The following is a 17,213-nucleotide window of genomic DNA, read 5'->3' as shown; positions in this document are numbered from 1 at the left end:
ATTGTACCAGTAACTGAGTAACCAATTATTTGGTGCTGGGAAAGCCCTCTGACTTCCCAGCTTTCCTGCCTTCAAGCGGATGTCTCAAACTTGAGTCAGCTGGCGAGCTTTAATGCACATATTATTGGACTCTAGTACGAGATTCATTCAAAGCGGGCTGGGAACTGGCTTTTGTACGTGAGTCCTGCATGCTTATGGGAGGACAGGTGGCCCCCAAGAACACTCAGAGAAAGTGAGTCCTGGGGATGATGACCTCCATCATCCCCTCCCATTCTGTATCACCCCATACTTCAGAACATCCATTCAGAGTTCTCACACTGTGTGACCTTTCTGTTCTTCAGAATGAGTTAACCATCAACCTTAACAGTGAGGAAGTTTAACCAATATGACATCAACCAGGTGGTCAGGGTCAGCAGTCATTGGGTCATAAAACCACATTGCTTGTTCTACCCTTGATAAGATGCAGTAAGAATGGCATTGTACCTCTATGCTCTCCTTCCTCAAAACCCATAGACGCAGTCTAATAAAAAATAAAATATCAGACAGCCTCTAATTGGGAACCATTCCACAAAATACCTAACTGATGCTTCTCAAAGCTGTCAAGGTTGTTCAAAAATAAAAGTCTGTTAAACCGTCCCAGTCTGGAAGAATCTATGGAGACATCGCATTTGGGGAAATCCTGGGTACCTGGAAACAAGAACAAATAGTAGGTAAAACCAAGAGACTAAAGAATGGGTTTGGGGAGTACAATGAATCAGCATTGGTTGTTCATTGTGCTGAGCATGAATGACTGTGGCTAACAGGTCAGCAATGGGGGAAGGTAAATGTGCGGGGTGCTGGCGACTCACTCTCTCTCTGTGCATCCATTCTTTCTATATATCTAAAACTATTTTAAATGCATTGTTTTGTTTTCTTAAAAAGGGAGCTCATCTTCCTTCATTACCCCATGAGCATTTTCCCAAGTAGCTGAGGTTTCCCCAGACATTGCTGAGATTGGTTCATAAGCCGTGGTGGATCCTCGGCTTGTCTTCCCCGGCTGATCTACACTCGGGTCTCTAGGCTAATACATCTGCTGTCCTCATAGCTGAGTGATTTGTACAGGTCATCGTGGGAAACAATTTTTCTAATTTTTTTAACAGTAGAGAGATTCCTTCCTGGATCAGGATGAGGACATTTTCATGGCACTGAGTGGCTTACGATGGTGAACTACCCTCAACAATACATCAGACTTTCTGAGACATCAATGATAGCTGGAGGCCAGCTCTTTGGCCAGCCACAGCCATTCCTTACCCGTCATTTGTACAGTACGCAAGCCTGAATACAAGCCCATTGCCGTGACACGTGGGACTTTAACGGTGCCCTGTGCCATCATTTCTGATTTGCCGTTACACAAACCATCTAGTGAAAGTCGGGCGTGCTGATTCACACCTGGAATCCTAGTACTGAGGGCTGGGGTAGGAGGACTGCCACAAATTCACAATCAACCTAGGTCTCAGAATGAGATCCTGTCTCTAACAAAACAACTGATTTAGGACCTGTTCCATTTTTCTATTGAACAGGGAGAACCTGGAGACCTAGGGGGAAAGGGAGCTGCTGGCTTTCCAGGTCCTCGGGGCCTGCAGGTAGGCTGGTTTTCGCCACTTTTGACCAGGACTTTGGGACCTTTTACTTCAGTAGTGAACTGGTTACTTTCCTCTATACTGTGACCCAATACTTGATAAGAAGTAACAGCAAAGGAAAGGTTTCTTTTGGTTAGAGTTCAAGAGGGCTCGATACAGCATGGCTGGGAAGGCAAATAGGCAGCGCCACATGACTTCTGCTGCCAGGAAGCAGAGAATGAGCAGGAAGTGGGCTGGGCTATAAAAAAGCCTTAAGGTCTGCTCCTAATGGATGGCTTCCTCCAAGGCTCCACCCACAAAGATTCCACCACCCTCTTGAAGAGTACCATCAGCTGGGGACCAAGTGTTCAGACACACGGCCTATGGAGGACACAATTCACACCGCAGCAGAAAGATGTCTGCGCTGCATCCCTGGGGGATGCTCGGAAGAGCTGTAAAGACATGGTCTCAGTCTAGCCTTAGAGTGTTCTAGCAGTAACTGAGACAGGCGTCACAGAGGTTTCTGATTGGCCAGCTTTTTCAAGGCAACCGGAGCCACAGGCAAGATGCTCTTGGGATGAGATGGTAAAAACAGACTAAGCTTTCTATGTAGCATCTTCCCGTGACCTCCTCTGACCTTTTGTTTGCAGGACCTCTTTATCAGAGACCATTCCATCCTTTCGCCATCGCCCAGGGCTTCTACAAGCATCGGACAGTAGCCAGTGTGTGGGCAGTTTGCCGTGCTTGTTCTGTTCAGTGAACTGAAAATGGATTTGAGCTGAAGTATTAATGTACAGAAGCTCTCCAAAGAGTTGGGTCATCCTGCTGTGTACTTCTACTGAAAGTTTACAGGATGCCCACCTTGTTCTTTTGATGTTCCACAACAACTACAGAGTAGCTGTAATTGTTAGTTCTACTGTTCAGGAGCTTTAACACCATCATTGGTGTCCCTGTCACTCACCCAGCTAGAGGACCCTGCTTCCTAGCTGTCCCTGATGTTTCTCAAATCTATCAGTCATGTCCTCCTGTAGTAAGCCCACCTCCATCTCTAGTCTGGATATGCGTGATTAGTGGCTTTGCTTACAGGGTGACGACGGCAGCCCGGGATACGGCAGCCTTGGCCGCAAAGGATCAAAGGTGAGTTACACCCACTGAAGCGGGACCTAGTCTCTGTGCTTTTGCTTGCTTGTTTGGCTTGCCAGGGCTAAGAGAAGGAAGGCAATATATAATTAGTCTGGCCCAACTGAAAATCTATTCGACAGCTCACTTGTTGATGTCCTGTGGGCAGTATGGTGGAGAATCTTGCCAGGGTTCCAGGGGCGGGTGAAAACGGAGAATTGAAAACGAATCATCTGTGCTGCCCTGCGATGTCGTGGCTGTGGAACATGGCCCGGCATGCTCCAGCTTGAACTGCCTTTAATCTCAGAGGTTCTGGGTGGAGCTTCACTCAGGAGCCGGTTCACATCTTGTCTTCCGATTGTTATGATTGTTATGATTGCTTCAGTTATTAGTGAGAAATTTTGTAGCATTTTCTTAATGCATTTGCCCAAATGGTAACTTAAAATTAAAAATGATTATGTTGTTACTGGATATGTAAATGCCTGAAAATAAATAAGTTGACTAAAGCCAGTCATTTTGATATGCTAATAATGACGACTTTAAAACAATGATAAGTGGTTGGGAGGATGGTTCAGTAAGTAAAGCATTGCCTTGTCAGCATGAGTTCCTGAATTCGGTCCCTAGAACCCACGTAAACAGTGGTGTGGTAGTGGATACATATAAGCCCAGTGGTGATGGGAGACAGAAACAGGTAGACCTCCGGAACTTGCTGGCCAGTTAGTCTGGCCTACTTGGTAAAGTTCAAGGCCAGTGGAGACCCTGTCTCAAAATAAAGGCACCAGGCACCTGAAGACTACCACCCAAGGTTCTTCTCTGCCCTTGTCTACATGCATGCACACACATGCACATGTTCAGACCCCCACACAACCATGCTTATGCATGTGTACACATATAATCATCATGAAAAATACCCAATTATTATTACAAAATGCCCAGAAAATATAAACAAAAGTTAGAGATCCATGATAAAGATCTGAGAGATAATGAAATCTTTAGAAGAGTAGTCTAAAATAGTAGAAAGGATCAGTGTACCGCTAGTGGAGTCCCATGGGGGTGATCCCAGATGGTATTGGGAGGAAAAACCACAACGGCTAAAGATTTTTGAAAATTAAAACTAAAAAATGAGGACTTTTAATAATGTTCATTAGAACATAGAATAATTGAAAACATTATTATTCCACAGAAAAGGAAATTTTTAATAGCCTATTCAATAGTGACATTGAACATAGACTGTCTATAAAATTAATACATATGAAGTTTATTATAAAAATGTGTGTGAACATGGGGGACCACATGTTCATACATATGTAAGTGTGGAGGCTAGATGTTAACAGGCGGTGGGGTGGGGCAGGACTGAGCGGGGCTGGGGGTGGGTCTTCCTCTATCCCGTCCTACCTTATTTTTTGAGACAGGATCTCTCACTAAACATGGAGTTCAAATCCCTAGTACCCATGGAAATGGTGACTGTGGTTGTGATGCTTTTAACCCCAGCATGGCGGGGGTGGGGTAGAGATGGCTGAGTCCTGGGAGTTTGCTGGCCTAGTTCCATGTTCAGTGAGGGACCCTGTCTCAAAACTAAGATGTCGAGAGTGACAGAGGAAGACACATGACGTCCTCCTGGTCTCTACTGGCACACCCATGAGTGTGCATCCCTTTGCACACACATGCATGTACAAAAGAGAAGAAACTTTATTTTAGGTAACATAACATTATCAGATGAGGGCAGGTATTGGTGAAATTATTAAGGCAACTCCATGTAGTTAAAAGGGAAGTTTATTTTGTGGGGTAACTTACAAATGAAGGGATAGGTTACAGGGTCTGGGAAAGGTGTAGAGCAGTCTGGCAGTGTTCTCTGGAGCTGGTCTCCGGCGTCCAGGGTCCAGGAACCAAGAGAGCTCCCTCCTCTGGATCTGGGGTCTTCATCGTCCTCTCTCGGCTCGGCCTTGTAGGCGTGACAGTTACCGAAGCCTCAAAAGGGGTGGTATTTCCAGGTCAAAGCTGGACCGGCTACCCACTATAGGTAGGAAAGCTCTTCAGTGAGTCTGGCCAAAGGAAGGTAAGATGAAAGGTCAGGTCTGGATTCTGTTGACTTCCTAAACCTTTCCATCGAAACCCACTTGAGAAAGGTTACTTGTCACTCGGAGACACATGGCCAAGTGACCCTCTCTTCTTTAACATGCGCTTAGATAAGACTGAGGCCCTCTGTAATTCTCCAGGTAACTTTCTCCTCAAATATTTCTGCCTGTCCTCTTAGACTGCCATCTTGCTTATGTAACCCATGAGTAACCGAGTTTAGAAACTGGAATGTGTTTCTCCGATAGTGCTGCCTAGTTTCCAGTGGGTTCAGCCCTTCCTTGATGCACAGGCATATAAACAAAGAAGGTGGTAGAATTACAGTCAATATAAATCTACCTGAGCCAAGTGTGTGTGTATTGATTTCCTCTGTTGTTGACTGCAGGGACAAGAAGGATTCCCTGGAGAAAGTGGACCAAAGGTACGTGCACTTCACAGTCCAGAGCTGGGGACTCTATCTTAGGACAGTTAATGAGAAATAAATATTCCACTGCAGGGTGGGGTATCATAGGGAAGAGCTCCTATCAAGTTTAATATGATCTGTTTGTTTATGAATATAAGAACTTTAAAAATATTCCACTTTAAGTTTTTTAATTTATAAAGGGAGAAAGATAATCGTTTTAAACGTTTTCTCCTCAAATATTCTCCTTCCCTATTCATTGCTTAAGCACTGGTTCTCAATCTTCCTAGAGCTGCGACTCTTTAATTCAGTTCCTTATGTTGCTGTGACCCCAACCACAAAATTATTTTTATTGTTACTTCCTAACTGTTATGAATTATAAATATCTGTGTTTTCTAATGGTCTGAGGCCATCCCTGTGAAAGGGTCGTTCAATCCCCCAAAGGGGTCACCATGCACAGATCGAGAACTGCTGGCTTAAAGGAAAGTAAAATGTAGAGAAATAAAGCAGATGCTGAGATGTTACCTGGCTTGAGTTTTCCCAGTGTGTTTGTAGAAACCGCTGTCACGTGAGAAGCCGCAATGATAACCTCCACCTCGGTGCTTTCATTCCTCTGGAAAATTTTACTGAACTCCGTAAATGTCAGGCCCTGCGGTAAGGTCAGAAGACCAAACAAAAGGAGTGCTTAGTTCTCCAAGGAGCCTGAGTTCTGGTCTGGAAAACTGACCCATGGGCCAGTGATGACACGGTCTGCTATGGAGAGAGCAACACAAGGCAACATGTATACGACTTGACATCTGAGTCAGTTTACAGACATAGATACGCCTCTGTGACATTTGTATTTGATTTCAATAATAATTCTTCTTTTAATTTTAATATATTTATTTAGGGTGAAACTGGGGATCCTGGGGATCCAGGAGAGGCTGGCCCCAAGGGAGCCAGAGGCAAAACGGTAAGCTATCCAGCAGATAACTTCAGCTGCTTTGTGCAGATATGTCTGGGCAGAGAAAGAGAGATTGATGATGTTCACATGTATGATGAGTGTGTGTATGCATGCATGCCAGATGCGTGTTCATGTATGTGTGCATATAGAAACCAGATATCAATGTTAGGTGTCTATTTCAATCACTCGTCATCTTTTTCTCTTAATATTTTTTTTCAAAAAACATTGAAAGGATGTGAGTGTTTGCTTGCACGCATCTAAGCATGCTCATGCATGCCTATTGCCCACAGAGACCAAAAGTGGGCATCAGGTCGCCTGGAACTAGAATTACATGTGGTTGTGAGCTGCCACGTGGGTGCTCAGGAATCAAATCCAGGTCTTAAGCAAGAGCAGCAAGTGCTGTTCCCTGCTGAGTCATCTCTCCAGCCCTTCCATCCTATCGTTCAAGTCAGGGTCTCTCACTGAAACTTATACTTACCAATTCAGCTAGACTGACTGGCCAGCAAGCCTGGGTAGCCTGCCTCTGCCTCCTGGTTCTGGGGTTATAGGTACGCACCACTGTACATGGCTCTTATACGGGTGTTGGAGTTTGTCAGGTCCTCATCTTGTACAGCGAGCTCTTCAGCAGCGGAGCCATCTCTTCAGCCCTCAACTCCAGCTACTTTGGCAGAGCCTCATCCGTGTTAATGGTCATTAGAATTGTTACCTAGTCTTAAAAACTAAAAAATTAGAAAATGTGTGCATTTGGGGTTAAGCTCTATTTGTGGAATGAAAAATAGACCCCACACTCATCTTCCAGTGCCACCAAGAAGGCAATGAACTGTTTTTTTTTTCCTTTTTTTTTTTTTTTTTTTTTTGGTTTTTCGAGACAGGGTTTCTCTGTGTAGCTTTGCGCCTTTCCTGGAACTCGCTTTGGAGACCAGACTGGCCTCGAACTCACAGAGATCCGCCTGGCTCTGCCTCCCGAGTGCTGGGATTAAAGGCGTGCGCCACCACCGCCCGGCCGCAATGAACTGTTTTATCAACCAAGTTTACCCATTCCGTGGCCAATGTATCATTCTTAACCATGGAAATAAGATCTTTTAAAGGGATTTTTGTGATCCAAAGCAGGTTCTTGTATGATCAGTTTAATCCAGTCTTCCTAGCAGACTTGGTGAACACTAATATCCATTAACACCTTGCTTTTATTATCAAAGCTTTTGTTGAACTACTTTTAATAAGGTCCTCTCCTCGCTGACCAGGTGTTTCCTGTGTTTTGTGGGATTTCTGGGTGTCAAACCGAATGTCTTCCTAAGCTGATGGGAGAGTTGAGTATTGCCTGACATTTTGTGTGTCAGTTGCACACCACTCTCCACCATGTGTCACAGGAGTGAGCCTCAGGTTACAGACGGTTAGAAATGGAGGTGGCAGCCCATGCCTTTTATCAGTAGTAGGAAGACAAAGACAGAAGGATCTCAAGTTCAAGGCCATCTTGGGCTGCATAGTGAGCCCACGTCTCCAGAGAACGGAAGAGGGGGATAGAAAAAGGACGGAACACTTGCATTTATTGACTTTAGATTTGTTTAATTGAGATTTTATTGTGATGAGGCACGCTTAGGTCAATTGTTATTGTGATGTCTTTTATTGCTTTATTACAAAATAGAACTCAGGAGTTAAATGTTAGGGAATAAACCTGAGAGATCACGGAACGACAGAGAAATGGTCACCTGTTCTCTTCTTTACCTTCCCTATTGAAGAGGCCGGCACATCTCCCTCACCCCTCCTTATTCATTCTGTGTGTCCCTCTAGCTTCCTCTGAGTCAGCCAGAAAACTCTATGGTCCACTCCAGCCAGCTGAATGTGGACTCGGCCCTGTGAACCAAGGTCTGACTTCATTGGCTATCTCAGGGCAGCAACACAAACAGATCTCCCACAACAAACTGTCTCTCAAAGTATTTGCCTCTTTTCTTTCTGAACAGACTCATGATCGGAAAAAAACCTGTCTATGACCCTGTCCATGACAAGGTCTTAGAAGAACCCTGATACAGAAACATACACTTGAGAGTTTCCCGCTTTGTCTCCACAGTGAATTTTACTGTGATCTAGTTTTTCTCTACATACTCTAAGAGGAACTTTATGTATAGGGACCATGTTTGGAGGTTTTAAGGCTTCAAAACAAGGAATGACCTCTTCCCCCTGTTGCTCCCGAGTGGGAGAGGGGGGGAGGGATGGCGGTGGCTGCTTCCAGCTGTCATTCTCTTCCTCGTATGTGTTTTCGGATTGCAAGTCTGCCCTCAGCAATGATGAAGATGAATATAATTAGGAAAATAATTGGAAAAGACTTTCAAATTAATCCAGATGTCATCTGCATTGAAACGTCTCTGGATCATTTCCCTGGGCTTATTAACGGAGTGGTGTAGCCTTGAACACCAGCAGCATGCTAACAAGTGCGGCCGTTTGTTGGGGCCCTCCCTATGATGGCACAGTCTCTGAGTTTTAGTGCACTTAACTGCTAGGAGACGCGCAGGCTCGGTGTCTGGGCCTCTGGAGAGGCTTTCTGGTTCCTTCTTTGTTCTCCGTGTTGGACTCTGTAACTTCCTAGTTTCTCTCTCCCCAACTGCTTCCTTCCCTCCCCTTGACATGAGTAATACTTGGATTTGAAGTTGGAGTTTAAACATTGAAAATGTCCAGGGTTTCGCCTGGAAGAGCAAATGTTTTCTCTGGAAAGATTTAGCCTTCAATTATGAATGTTTTTTCAGGTCTCTTGGAGTTACTCTGTTCTTAGCGTGAGTTCACTGAATCTTTACCTTGACGTTTTTCTTTCTTTCTTTTTTTTTTATCTATAAGCCTGTTTCAGCTGTGCATATATGTATGTTTGTATGTGTGTTGAAAACAAAAACAAAAGCAAAAAAATCTTCAAACAGGTTTCAAGCAGGGATCTTGGGCCTGGGCACTATTGCCAACTGGGGCTGGATAGCCTTCACTGGGGAGGCTGCCCCTGGGTGGTGTGGGCTGTTCAACTGTATCCCTGGAGCCTTCCACTGGACTCCAACTACCACCCTCCTTCCCTAATTAGAGCAACCAGCATGTCTCCAGAAACTGTCGTCCTGTTGGACATTCCTGCTTAAAGAGTCAGACAACCTCTTAAGTTTCCTTACTTTAAAATAGCTTTTATCCGTCATCTTAAAAATGAATTTAAAGAGAGGCGACCCCAGACTGTGACCATGGCTCACTGGTAGAGCGCTTGTCTGATGTACCCGAGGCCCTCACCTCACCCCGACCCAGCACAAGAGAAAATGGCAGTCCCACCCTCTCTCCACCTCCTCCTATTTCCTTGTCTCCAAAAAAACGGCTTTCATCTCAAGAGGTTGTTTTGGAATTGGCAATCTGTTTGCATTCCTGCTTTTTGATGTTTGAGTTTTAGGTGATATGAACTTATTTCCCACTATAAAGTTGGGGGTTCCCCTCTCTTAACCTGACATTGATCTGCATACAGAAGAGACTTGCGTATGCAGCAGGCATATCCTGAGCAGCCTGACCTGCTTTCCCTGCTGCCTGGTGTCAGCTGCCACTCTTCAGCCGCCCTGCACCTGGCTCTGAGATCCCCTCCACTCACCCCTGTCAGCTCTCTCCCTCTCTTTCCCACACCCTCCTGGATTTCCCATCATGGAACACTCAGCCAGGAACCTTGTATTCATCACTTTTCTTATCACTGTAGAGAATGAAGGTTTATTTTAGCTCCCAGTATCAGAGGATTCAGTCCGTGGTCATTTGGTTCGTGTTTGGGGGCTCATGGGAGGAACACCACAATGGTGGGGGGGAACAGAGGAAAATGGAGCCGACTGGGGACCCAGTCGAAGCTTTAAGGCATATCTTTGCATGACTTTCTTCCTCTGGCTAAGCTCCACTTTCTAAAGCTTCCAAAGCCTCCCCAAATAGGGCCAGCATCTGGATACCAAAGTTCCAAACATAAGTCGGGTAAGAGGTCATTTCATGTGCAAACCCTGACAAGCTGCTAAGAGGACATGACTGACAGGAACATTTGATGATACTACCAGCATCTGAAAAGGACTTTTATTACCTCCAGATGTGTCGATATTTTGGCTAGTGTACAACTCTGGGCTGGAATTTTGAAGGCAGTTATGTTTTCTGTTATTTCTGTTATTTGTTCTTTGGGAAGTCTAAGGCCGTTCAAATCCTTGTATGCCAGTGTTTTCTCTCTGGAACCCCACAGGATCGCCTCTGAGTCACCAGCGTTTTAATCTGCCTTGGGTTTTGTGATCTGGCCATTGTTATCCATTTTCCTGAGCATGAAGCAGGCCCCTTGACCCTCAAAATATGTGTCCTTCAGTTCTAGGAAATGCTTATTATTTTGTTGATTTGTGTCCCCTGCCTCTAGTGTTCTCTAATTCTGCATTTTTGAGATACCTATTATTCAGTGTAATAATACAGTCCTTTAGTTTACTTCCTGTTGTATTTTATTTGTTCAACATCTCTTTGATGTTTTTCTCTCCTTTCTGAGAATGTTTCTTGATTTTATTTTTATAACTTTTTGTTGTTGTTGTTTTCAAGACAGGGTTTCTCTGTCTAGTTTTGGTGTCTATCCTGGATCTCACTCTGTAGACCAGGCTGGCCTTGGACTCACAGAGATTCACCTGGCTCTGCCTCCCGAGTGCTGGAATCAAAGGTGTGCACCACCACCACCCGGCATGATTTTATTTTTAATATATATCCCATACTTTACCTTTGTTGCTAAAATCTGACTGTTCCTTTTCCATAGTATACTATTCTTGTTTCATGATTGAAGCATTTTTTTCCTTATCACCCTGAGGATATAAATGAGTGCTTTTAGATCCTCTTTGCTCAACAGTCTGTCTTCTACAGTTTTCTTCTGTTTTGACTTTTATCTCTCTTATACCTCAAGAATGAGCTGTGTATTCACACTGAGAATCGAGTAGAAAAGGTCTGATTGGGAAGATGGAGGACATGATTGGAGTTTGTCAGATACGAATTCACTGGACAATGATCTGATGGAACTCTGTGCTTAACAACCCTTCAAATTTCTTCTACCTGTTTCTGGAGAGTACAGCTCTGGATGCCAGTTTTCTAGAAGACATAAGGACAGTGAGAGCTGGAGGCTCGCACTCAGTGTGCATATTTTCATTTGGTTTCCTGGTTCAGTGTGGTAACATCGGTCCTCAGCTCTACCCAGAGTCCCATCCCTGTTTTATCTTTGTTTTTCTTTTGCTGGTGGAGAAAAGTGTATCCAACGACCTGCTGAAAATGGAGAGTGGGGAATTCTTCTAGTGATTTCCCACTAACCCTCCTTATTTGGCTTCTTCACCTCTGCTTCTGAGGCACCTGGCCTCCAAAGCCTGAGTATGGTGACATATTGCTTGTAATCTGAGAAATAAAACTTGCCTGAAGATCAGGGGACAGAGCCAGCCACAGAGGTCAGGCAGTGGTGGCACACACCTTTAATCCTAACATTCAAGAGGCAGAGGCAGAGATCTGTCTGGATTTCTGTGAGTTCAAGGCCACAATGGTCTGGTTCTGGGTTTTTATTATAAGATCAATTAAGATTCATGCAACACCTGGGCCTTCTGGGAATGTGTGATACCAAACCCGCTGGTTCTCGATTTCTCTGCTGCTGGCTCAAGATTCAGATTCCTCAGATCTGCCAAGCCATCTCACACAACACTTAGCTGATTTCCAGGCTCCAAAACACTGAGACTTCCTCTTTTTCCTGTAGTATTCATTTTTACTCTAAAATCTATTGTTAAAATATTAGAAATGGACAAAAGTATTCAGTCTGCCTCTTTTTTCTCTTGAAGATAAACATACCTCTTAAATAAAATGAGGACATTAAGTTTTTTTTTTTTTCAATACTGTCAATATCATTTGGACCCTGGGGGACAGTAATGATTCTTTATTTCTCCACAGGCCATGCTTTTATAAATTAGTTTTTAGATAACTTCACTTATTACTGTAAAAGATATAAATCCTGTAGCATTAAAAAATTGTGTGTGTGTGCACACGCATGTGTGTCTATCGATGGATATATGTGTATGAGTGCAGGTGCATGCAGAGGCCAGAAGAGGGCATCAGATCCCCTGGAGCTGGAATTACAGGTTTGTGACTCTCTTGACACGGATGCCGGGAACCAAATTTGGAACCTTTGGAGAAGCAGGAGGTGATTTTAACCACTGAGAGATTTCTATAGCCTCTTCTCTAGTGGCATTTTGAATGAAGAAAACAATATCGTTTCTTCAACGAAATCTAAATGCTAGCCTTTTCTAGGACAAACTGTATTGTTAAATTTGCATAGAAAAAATTCTTAACATACAGTAAACAAGACAACAGTTGTTTCTGTCATTATTTTTGCTGTTATGTTCTTTTCGTTACAGCCAACTGTTAAATGTTTTGTTGTTGCTATTTTGGTGTGGTTGGTTTTGTTGTTTTCCCCTATGGATTTTGTGACTTAGCATGTGATCACAATTTCGTGTGTGTGTGTGTGTGTGTGTGTGTGTGTGCGCGCGCGTCAATTTAGTTACCTTCGTGTTCTTAAGAAAACCACTTTCCCTTGACTCAACAATCCTAGTCTTATTAATGTTCACTAATAATCAGAATTGTGTATATAACTTCATAATAGTATTGCTTGTTAACAGCATCAAACTTAAATGCCAACAGCAAGGAACAAATTAAATAAATCACAGAATTTCCACACAGTAAAATACCATGAAGTCATGAAAAGTGATTTTGTGTATAAGAATATTTAGTAACCAAAATATGTATGTATATATGTATTAATGAATGCTTGTATATATGTATGTAAATTTAAAAAGTAGCAGAGAGCCAGGCATGGGAGTACACACCTGTCATCCCAGTGTTTGAGAGACAGAGGCAGGAGGATGGTGAATTGGAGGCCAGTCAGGGCTGTACAGGAAGACCTTATATCAAAGAAACAAAACCAAAATTGAGGCATCAGGAAAAAGTATGATACAAATCAGTTTTCAAAAAGACATCTTAATACCAACAGAACAAGAAAAGTAGCAAAGTATTCATAAGTAACATTTGAAAAACAAACTGTTGCTGGGGACCCCCTTTTGAGTATTTTAGAAATCTATCAATTTTCTAAATTGATGAAATTTAGAAATTTTCTAAGATGAAAATGGATGGTTTTGCTTCGGGAGTTCTACTTTTGAAATAGTGTCAGTATTTTAAGTTTGAATTTAAACCATTTACATGATGTATAAAATATGGTTATAAAGTGAATTAATTCTGCTTTGAGGTATCTGCTGGGCTTCCAGGAGAGCCAGGATCCTCTGGGGAGCCGGGACCCCCTGGACGGAAGGTGAGAAGAAATATCCCCTGTGAGCGCTTTGCACCTTAGAGGTCAGTGCGTGGGCACGCCCCTCTCCAAGCCTATGTACCTTCTTCTCTGCTGCTTGGCCACAGTGTCCACTAGCCCATGTGTTCTAGCCAAGGAGAGTTTGGGGCCAATTAAATATGTCTCTTTGGAGGGAGGAAATGGAGAAATGAAAAATCAGACCAAAATGGGGTTTCTCTTTCAAAGTGTTTTCTTTTTACATTTATAGATTTATGTTTTGGGGGTGGGGCACATACCACGGCATACTTGTGGAGGTCAGAGAACAACTTTGGGAATCAGTCCCCTCCTTGCATGTGTGGGTCCTGGTGAATGAACTCAGGTCATCAAGCTTGGCTGCAGGTACCTGGACCCACTGAGCCCTCTCAGCAGCCTGAGATTTCATATTCTTATCAGTGAGCATGTTTATCAGTCCAGTCGCTGTCTCCATCCTACGTTAGCAAGTGATCAATGAATACAGTGGGTGTGTGCATTCAGAAGGATGAGCAGTAAGTGTGATTAAGACTGTGCTCCTGTGGAACAGATCTGGGAGTTTGGGTGGGGCACCATTGCATTTTTTTCATTTGTTGTTTCTGTTTGAGAGAAGCCAGACTCTCCCTGTTCCAGGATGGGATTGAGATAAGAAGTTAAGCCAGTTTTGTTCTTTCCACCCTTTACCCAGACACGCACATGTGTATATTCATTTGGGGGAGAGGTTGCGATTAGCTTTTCAGGTGTTTGAGGCTAGCCCCTCTGTGCATCAGCCTTGGATAGGAATGGTCTAGGCTCGGCTTTGACCTCTGCTCATGGTGGAAATACAACATAGGGTGGAAGACTCAGTCACAGGAAAGGCATCTGGGAACAGGTGACTCAGTCTTTGCTAGTTGTGAACTGAAATGCCTGCTCCAAGTCTCTGTGGGCCACCCTCAGGTGGGCAGCCCGGTCAGGTTCTAGGCTTCTCTGCCAGGACTTGGGGAAAGCAACCTTGGAGGCGTGTGTGCACTCAGTGTTCTCTTCAAGGGGCAGTGTGTGTCCCACGTGTGTTCTCTGCTCCCTTTAACTTCATGGGAGTACGCCCTTTTCAAAGGTTCCTCCGAGCAGTGTGGGTGCACATCCTGGCTACCGAGGTGTAAGTGCACAGCCATAAAACAGGTTTCGCTTGTTTCCTTTCCTAGGGCATGAAAGGGGCCCGAGGACTGGCTTCATTTTCCGTAAGTATCTCCTATTTCCACACGGTACTCTGAGTATGCCTTTACCTTTATTTATAAACTTCATGACCCAGAGATATGGTTAATTCTCCATGTTTTATCTTTGAACCACAGACATGTGACCTCATTCAGTATGTGCGGGATCACAGCCGTAAGTACTCTCCTTAAAATAACGCCCCCCACCCCACCCCCCACACATATCCCTCTGCACTCATGATCTATCAGCTTTCTTAGAAGGAAGTTAGGGAACTTGGTTCTCAGAACAGATGTAATTTACCAACCAGTCTCTTCACATGAGAGATGTCATGAGTAAATTTTGAGTCCACAGGGAGGGGGTGGTGCCTATTAACTACCTCTCTGGCTACCAGAGAGTGTGTTGGGGCCCGTTCCCAGTGCTGCGTAGTTATATACACTGGAGGCTTTAAACCTGTGGAAGACTGAGGTCAGAACTTCCCCAGTGGTCAAGTCAGTCAGGGAAGAGAAGAGTCCTACTGAGCTGAGTTGGAGATGATTGCTGACGTCAGATAGTATTGACAGGACTGAGTTGGCAGTATGAAGAGGCAGTTGTGACAATGTGGGGGAAGCCCTAGTTTGGGTTTCTGGTCTATTGCTCCTTTCCTGGAAAGATGAGCTTGACTGGGATTATTGATTGGCTTGTGAAATTCGTAATAACACTTGTTCTCCCGATAATTTTCTCAAAAATACAAAAAGCAAAAAGGTGTTCAGATTTGGCAAAAAGCTCTTTGAATTTAAGATCCTTGTAACAGGGTATATTCTTATCATTGTAAATATCAACTGATGTTGCAATTCTGTATTCACACCTTCATTGTGTCAAATGTTCATTTAAATATGCACAATGCTCCTTGAGTAAACACAGCAACTGAAAGGAGGCATTAAAAGTTTCTTCAAGGCAATTTTGGGAGAAAAAAACAGATAAAGTAGGGACCATTTCTATAGAGGGCGTTGTTGCTAGAGACACAGAACTTAAAAAACAAACGTTTGTACGTTCATATGTGTGTGTGTGCTCCTGAGTGTATGTGCACCACATGCATGCAGTGCCCATGGAGGCCAGAAGAGGGCATCAGATCCCCTAGACTGGGAAGCACACCCAGGTCCTCCGCAAGAGCAGCAAGTGTTCTTAACCACTGAGCCGTCTCCCCAGGCCCAGAGCCAGAGAATTTCAATGGCTCTAGAAACCGTTCAACCAAGCTGCTCAGGACTCGGCCTCTCTCTCCGTAGCAGAAAGGAACGCTGGTGGGAATCAAAACCTGTACCTTGAGTCCGTGAAGATAGGCTGTTTTGAGGTTGAATTAGCACAGTAGGTTTTTTTTTTTCCTGATGTGGGAGCCAAGTGGACAGTAATCATAAGTGGCAGAGCCACGAGCAGGGCCTGATCTTTCAAAGTGTGAGGGTTCCATCCAGCACACCTGGTCCAAAATACACAACATTATTTCAGGAGTATGACTTAGAACACAAAAGAGTTAAAAACTTCTGTACTTTTTATAAAAGCACATGACCACAGTCAGGACTCCTCCCAGACCTGGCCTCGCGGAGGAGGGGACCTCTGTGAATGAGTGGCCCAAGGCAGCATTGCCCAGTTGAACAATTTGCCCTGGTAGAGGTACCCCCTGCACCATTCAGCAGCCTCGCTGCCAGTCACACGTGGCTTTGGACACTAAAATGTGAAGAATGTCACCTAGAAGCTAAATTTTTCATTCAATTATTTGAAATTTAAACAACTGTGCATGCCTTGTAGCCAGGCACTACAGGTCCAGCCAATATTTGTTTCTTTCAGAGCACGTGTATCACTTTCAATTATATGATACACAAACATGTCCAATTACAGGGCGATCCTCCCAAATCCCCAAACATTTTGAGGGCTGACATAATGTCACAAGTGGAAAAGTTCACACCTCATGTGACAAACTGTAGTCAAAACATGGGCACACTAAATACAACGTATATACCCACCTTCACTTTACACACATCAGAACATATGAAACATAATGAGTTTTGACTTGAGACTTGGGTCTGCTCCCAAGAGATCTCATTATGTATGTGTGTAAATATCCCACCCTGGGAAAAAAAAATCTAGATCAGTAACACTAGTAATTCCAGCCTTTTAGATAAGAGAAACTCAACCCATGCAGGCATGTACTATGTGTACATAGAGACATATGCATGCAAATTTATATGTACATACGTATATGCATGTATAGCTCTGCATATATGTGTATGTATTTGAGCTAGGGATGTAGGTCATTGGTGGAGCACTTGACTAGCTTGGGCAAGAGCCTGGTTCAATCCCCCGCACTGCAGAAGACAAAAGGGATGTAACACAGTGGTAGGTAGAGTCCTTAGCTGGTCATTAGAAAGTGAGAAAAGCCCTGAGCTTGATCCTCATCACCCCTATACCTCCTTTTAAAAAACAAACAAAACAAGAAAATCAAACAAAAGACACATACATGTTTGCACATATATAGTTGATATCTATAGATCTGTACATGAGAAATTATGAAGAGAGGTT

The 17,213-nt window shown here is 43.8% G+C and overlaps 1 protein-coding gene across 1 annotated transcript in view; it reads left to right on the top strand.

Moving 5' to 3' along the window:
- The window catches only part of Col6a6 (collagen type VI alpha 6 chain), a 103,921-nt gene that overhangs the window by 58,553 nt on the left and 28,155 nt on the right, over positions 1–17,213 (top strand). Inside the window, exons 24-30 of the mRNA XM_052719030.1 lie at positions 1,560–1,622; positions 2,685–2,735; positions 5,176–5,211; positions 6,080–6,142; positions 13,404–13,466; positions 14,654–14,689; positions 14,801–14,837. Of these exons, the coding sequence (XP_052574990.1) occupies positions 1,560–1,622; positions 2,685–2,735; positions 5,176–5,211; positions 6,080–6,142; positions 13,404–13,466; positions 14,654–14,689; positions 14,801–14,837 (349 nt within the window). The remainder of the gene's footprint in view (positions 1–1,559; positions 1,623–2,684; positions 2,736–5,175; positions 5,212–6,079; positions 6,143–13,403; positions 13,467–14,653; positions 14,690–14,800; positions 14,838–17,213) is intronic.

The sequence above is a fragment of the Peromyscus californicus genome, unplaced genomic scaffold (assembly GCF_007827085.1).
Source record: "Peromyscus californicus insignis strain IS unplaced genomic scaffold, ASM782708v3 Scaffold_11__1_contigs__length_118956290, whole genome shotgun sequence".
Classification (NCBI taxonomy): Eukaryota; Metazoa; Chordata; class Mammalia; order Rodentia; family Cricetidae; genus Peromyscus; species Peromyscus californicus.
The sequence above is the reverse complement of the archived record's forward strand: the minus strand, read 5'-3'. Positions and strand labels throughout refer to the sequence as shown.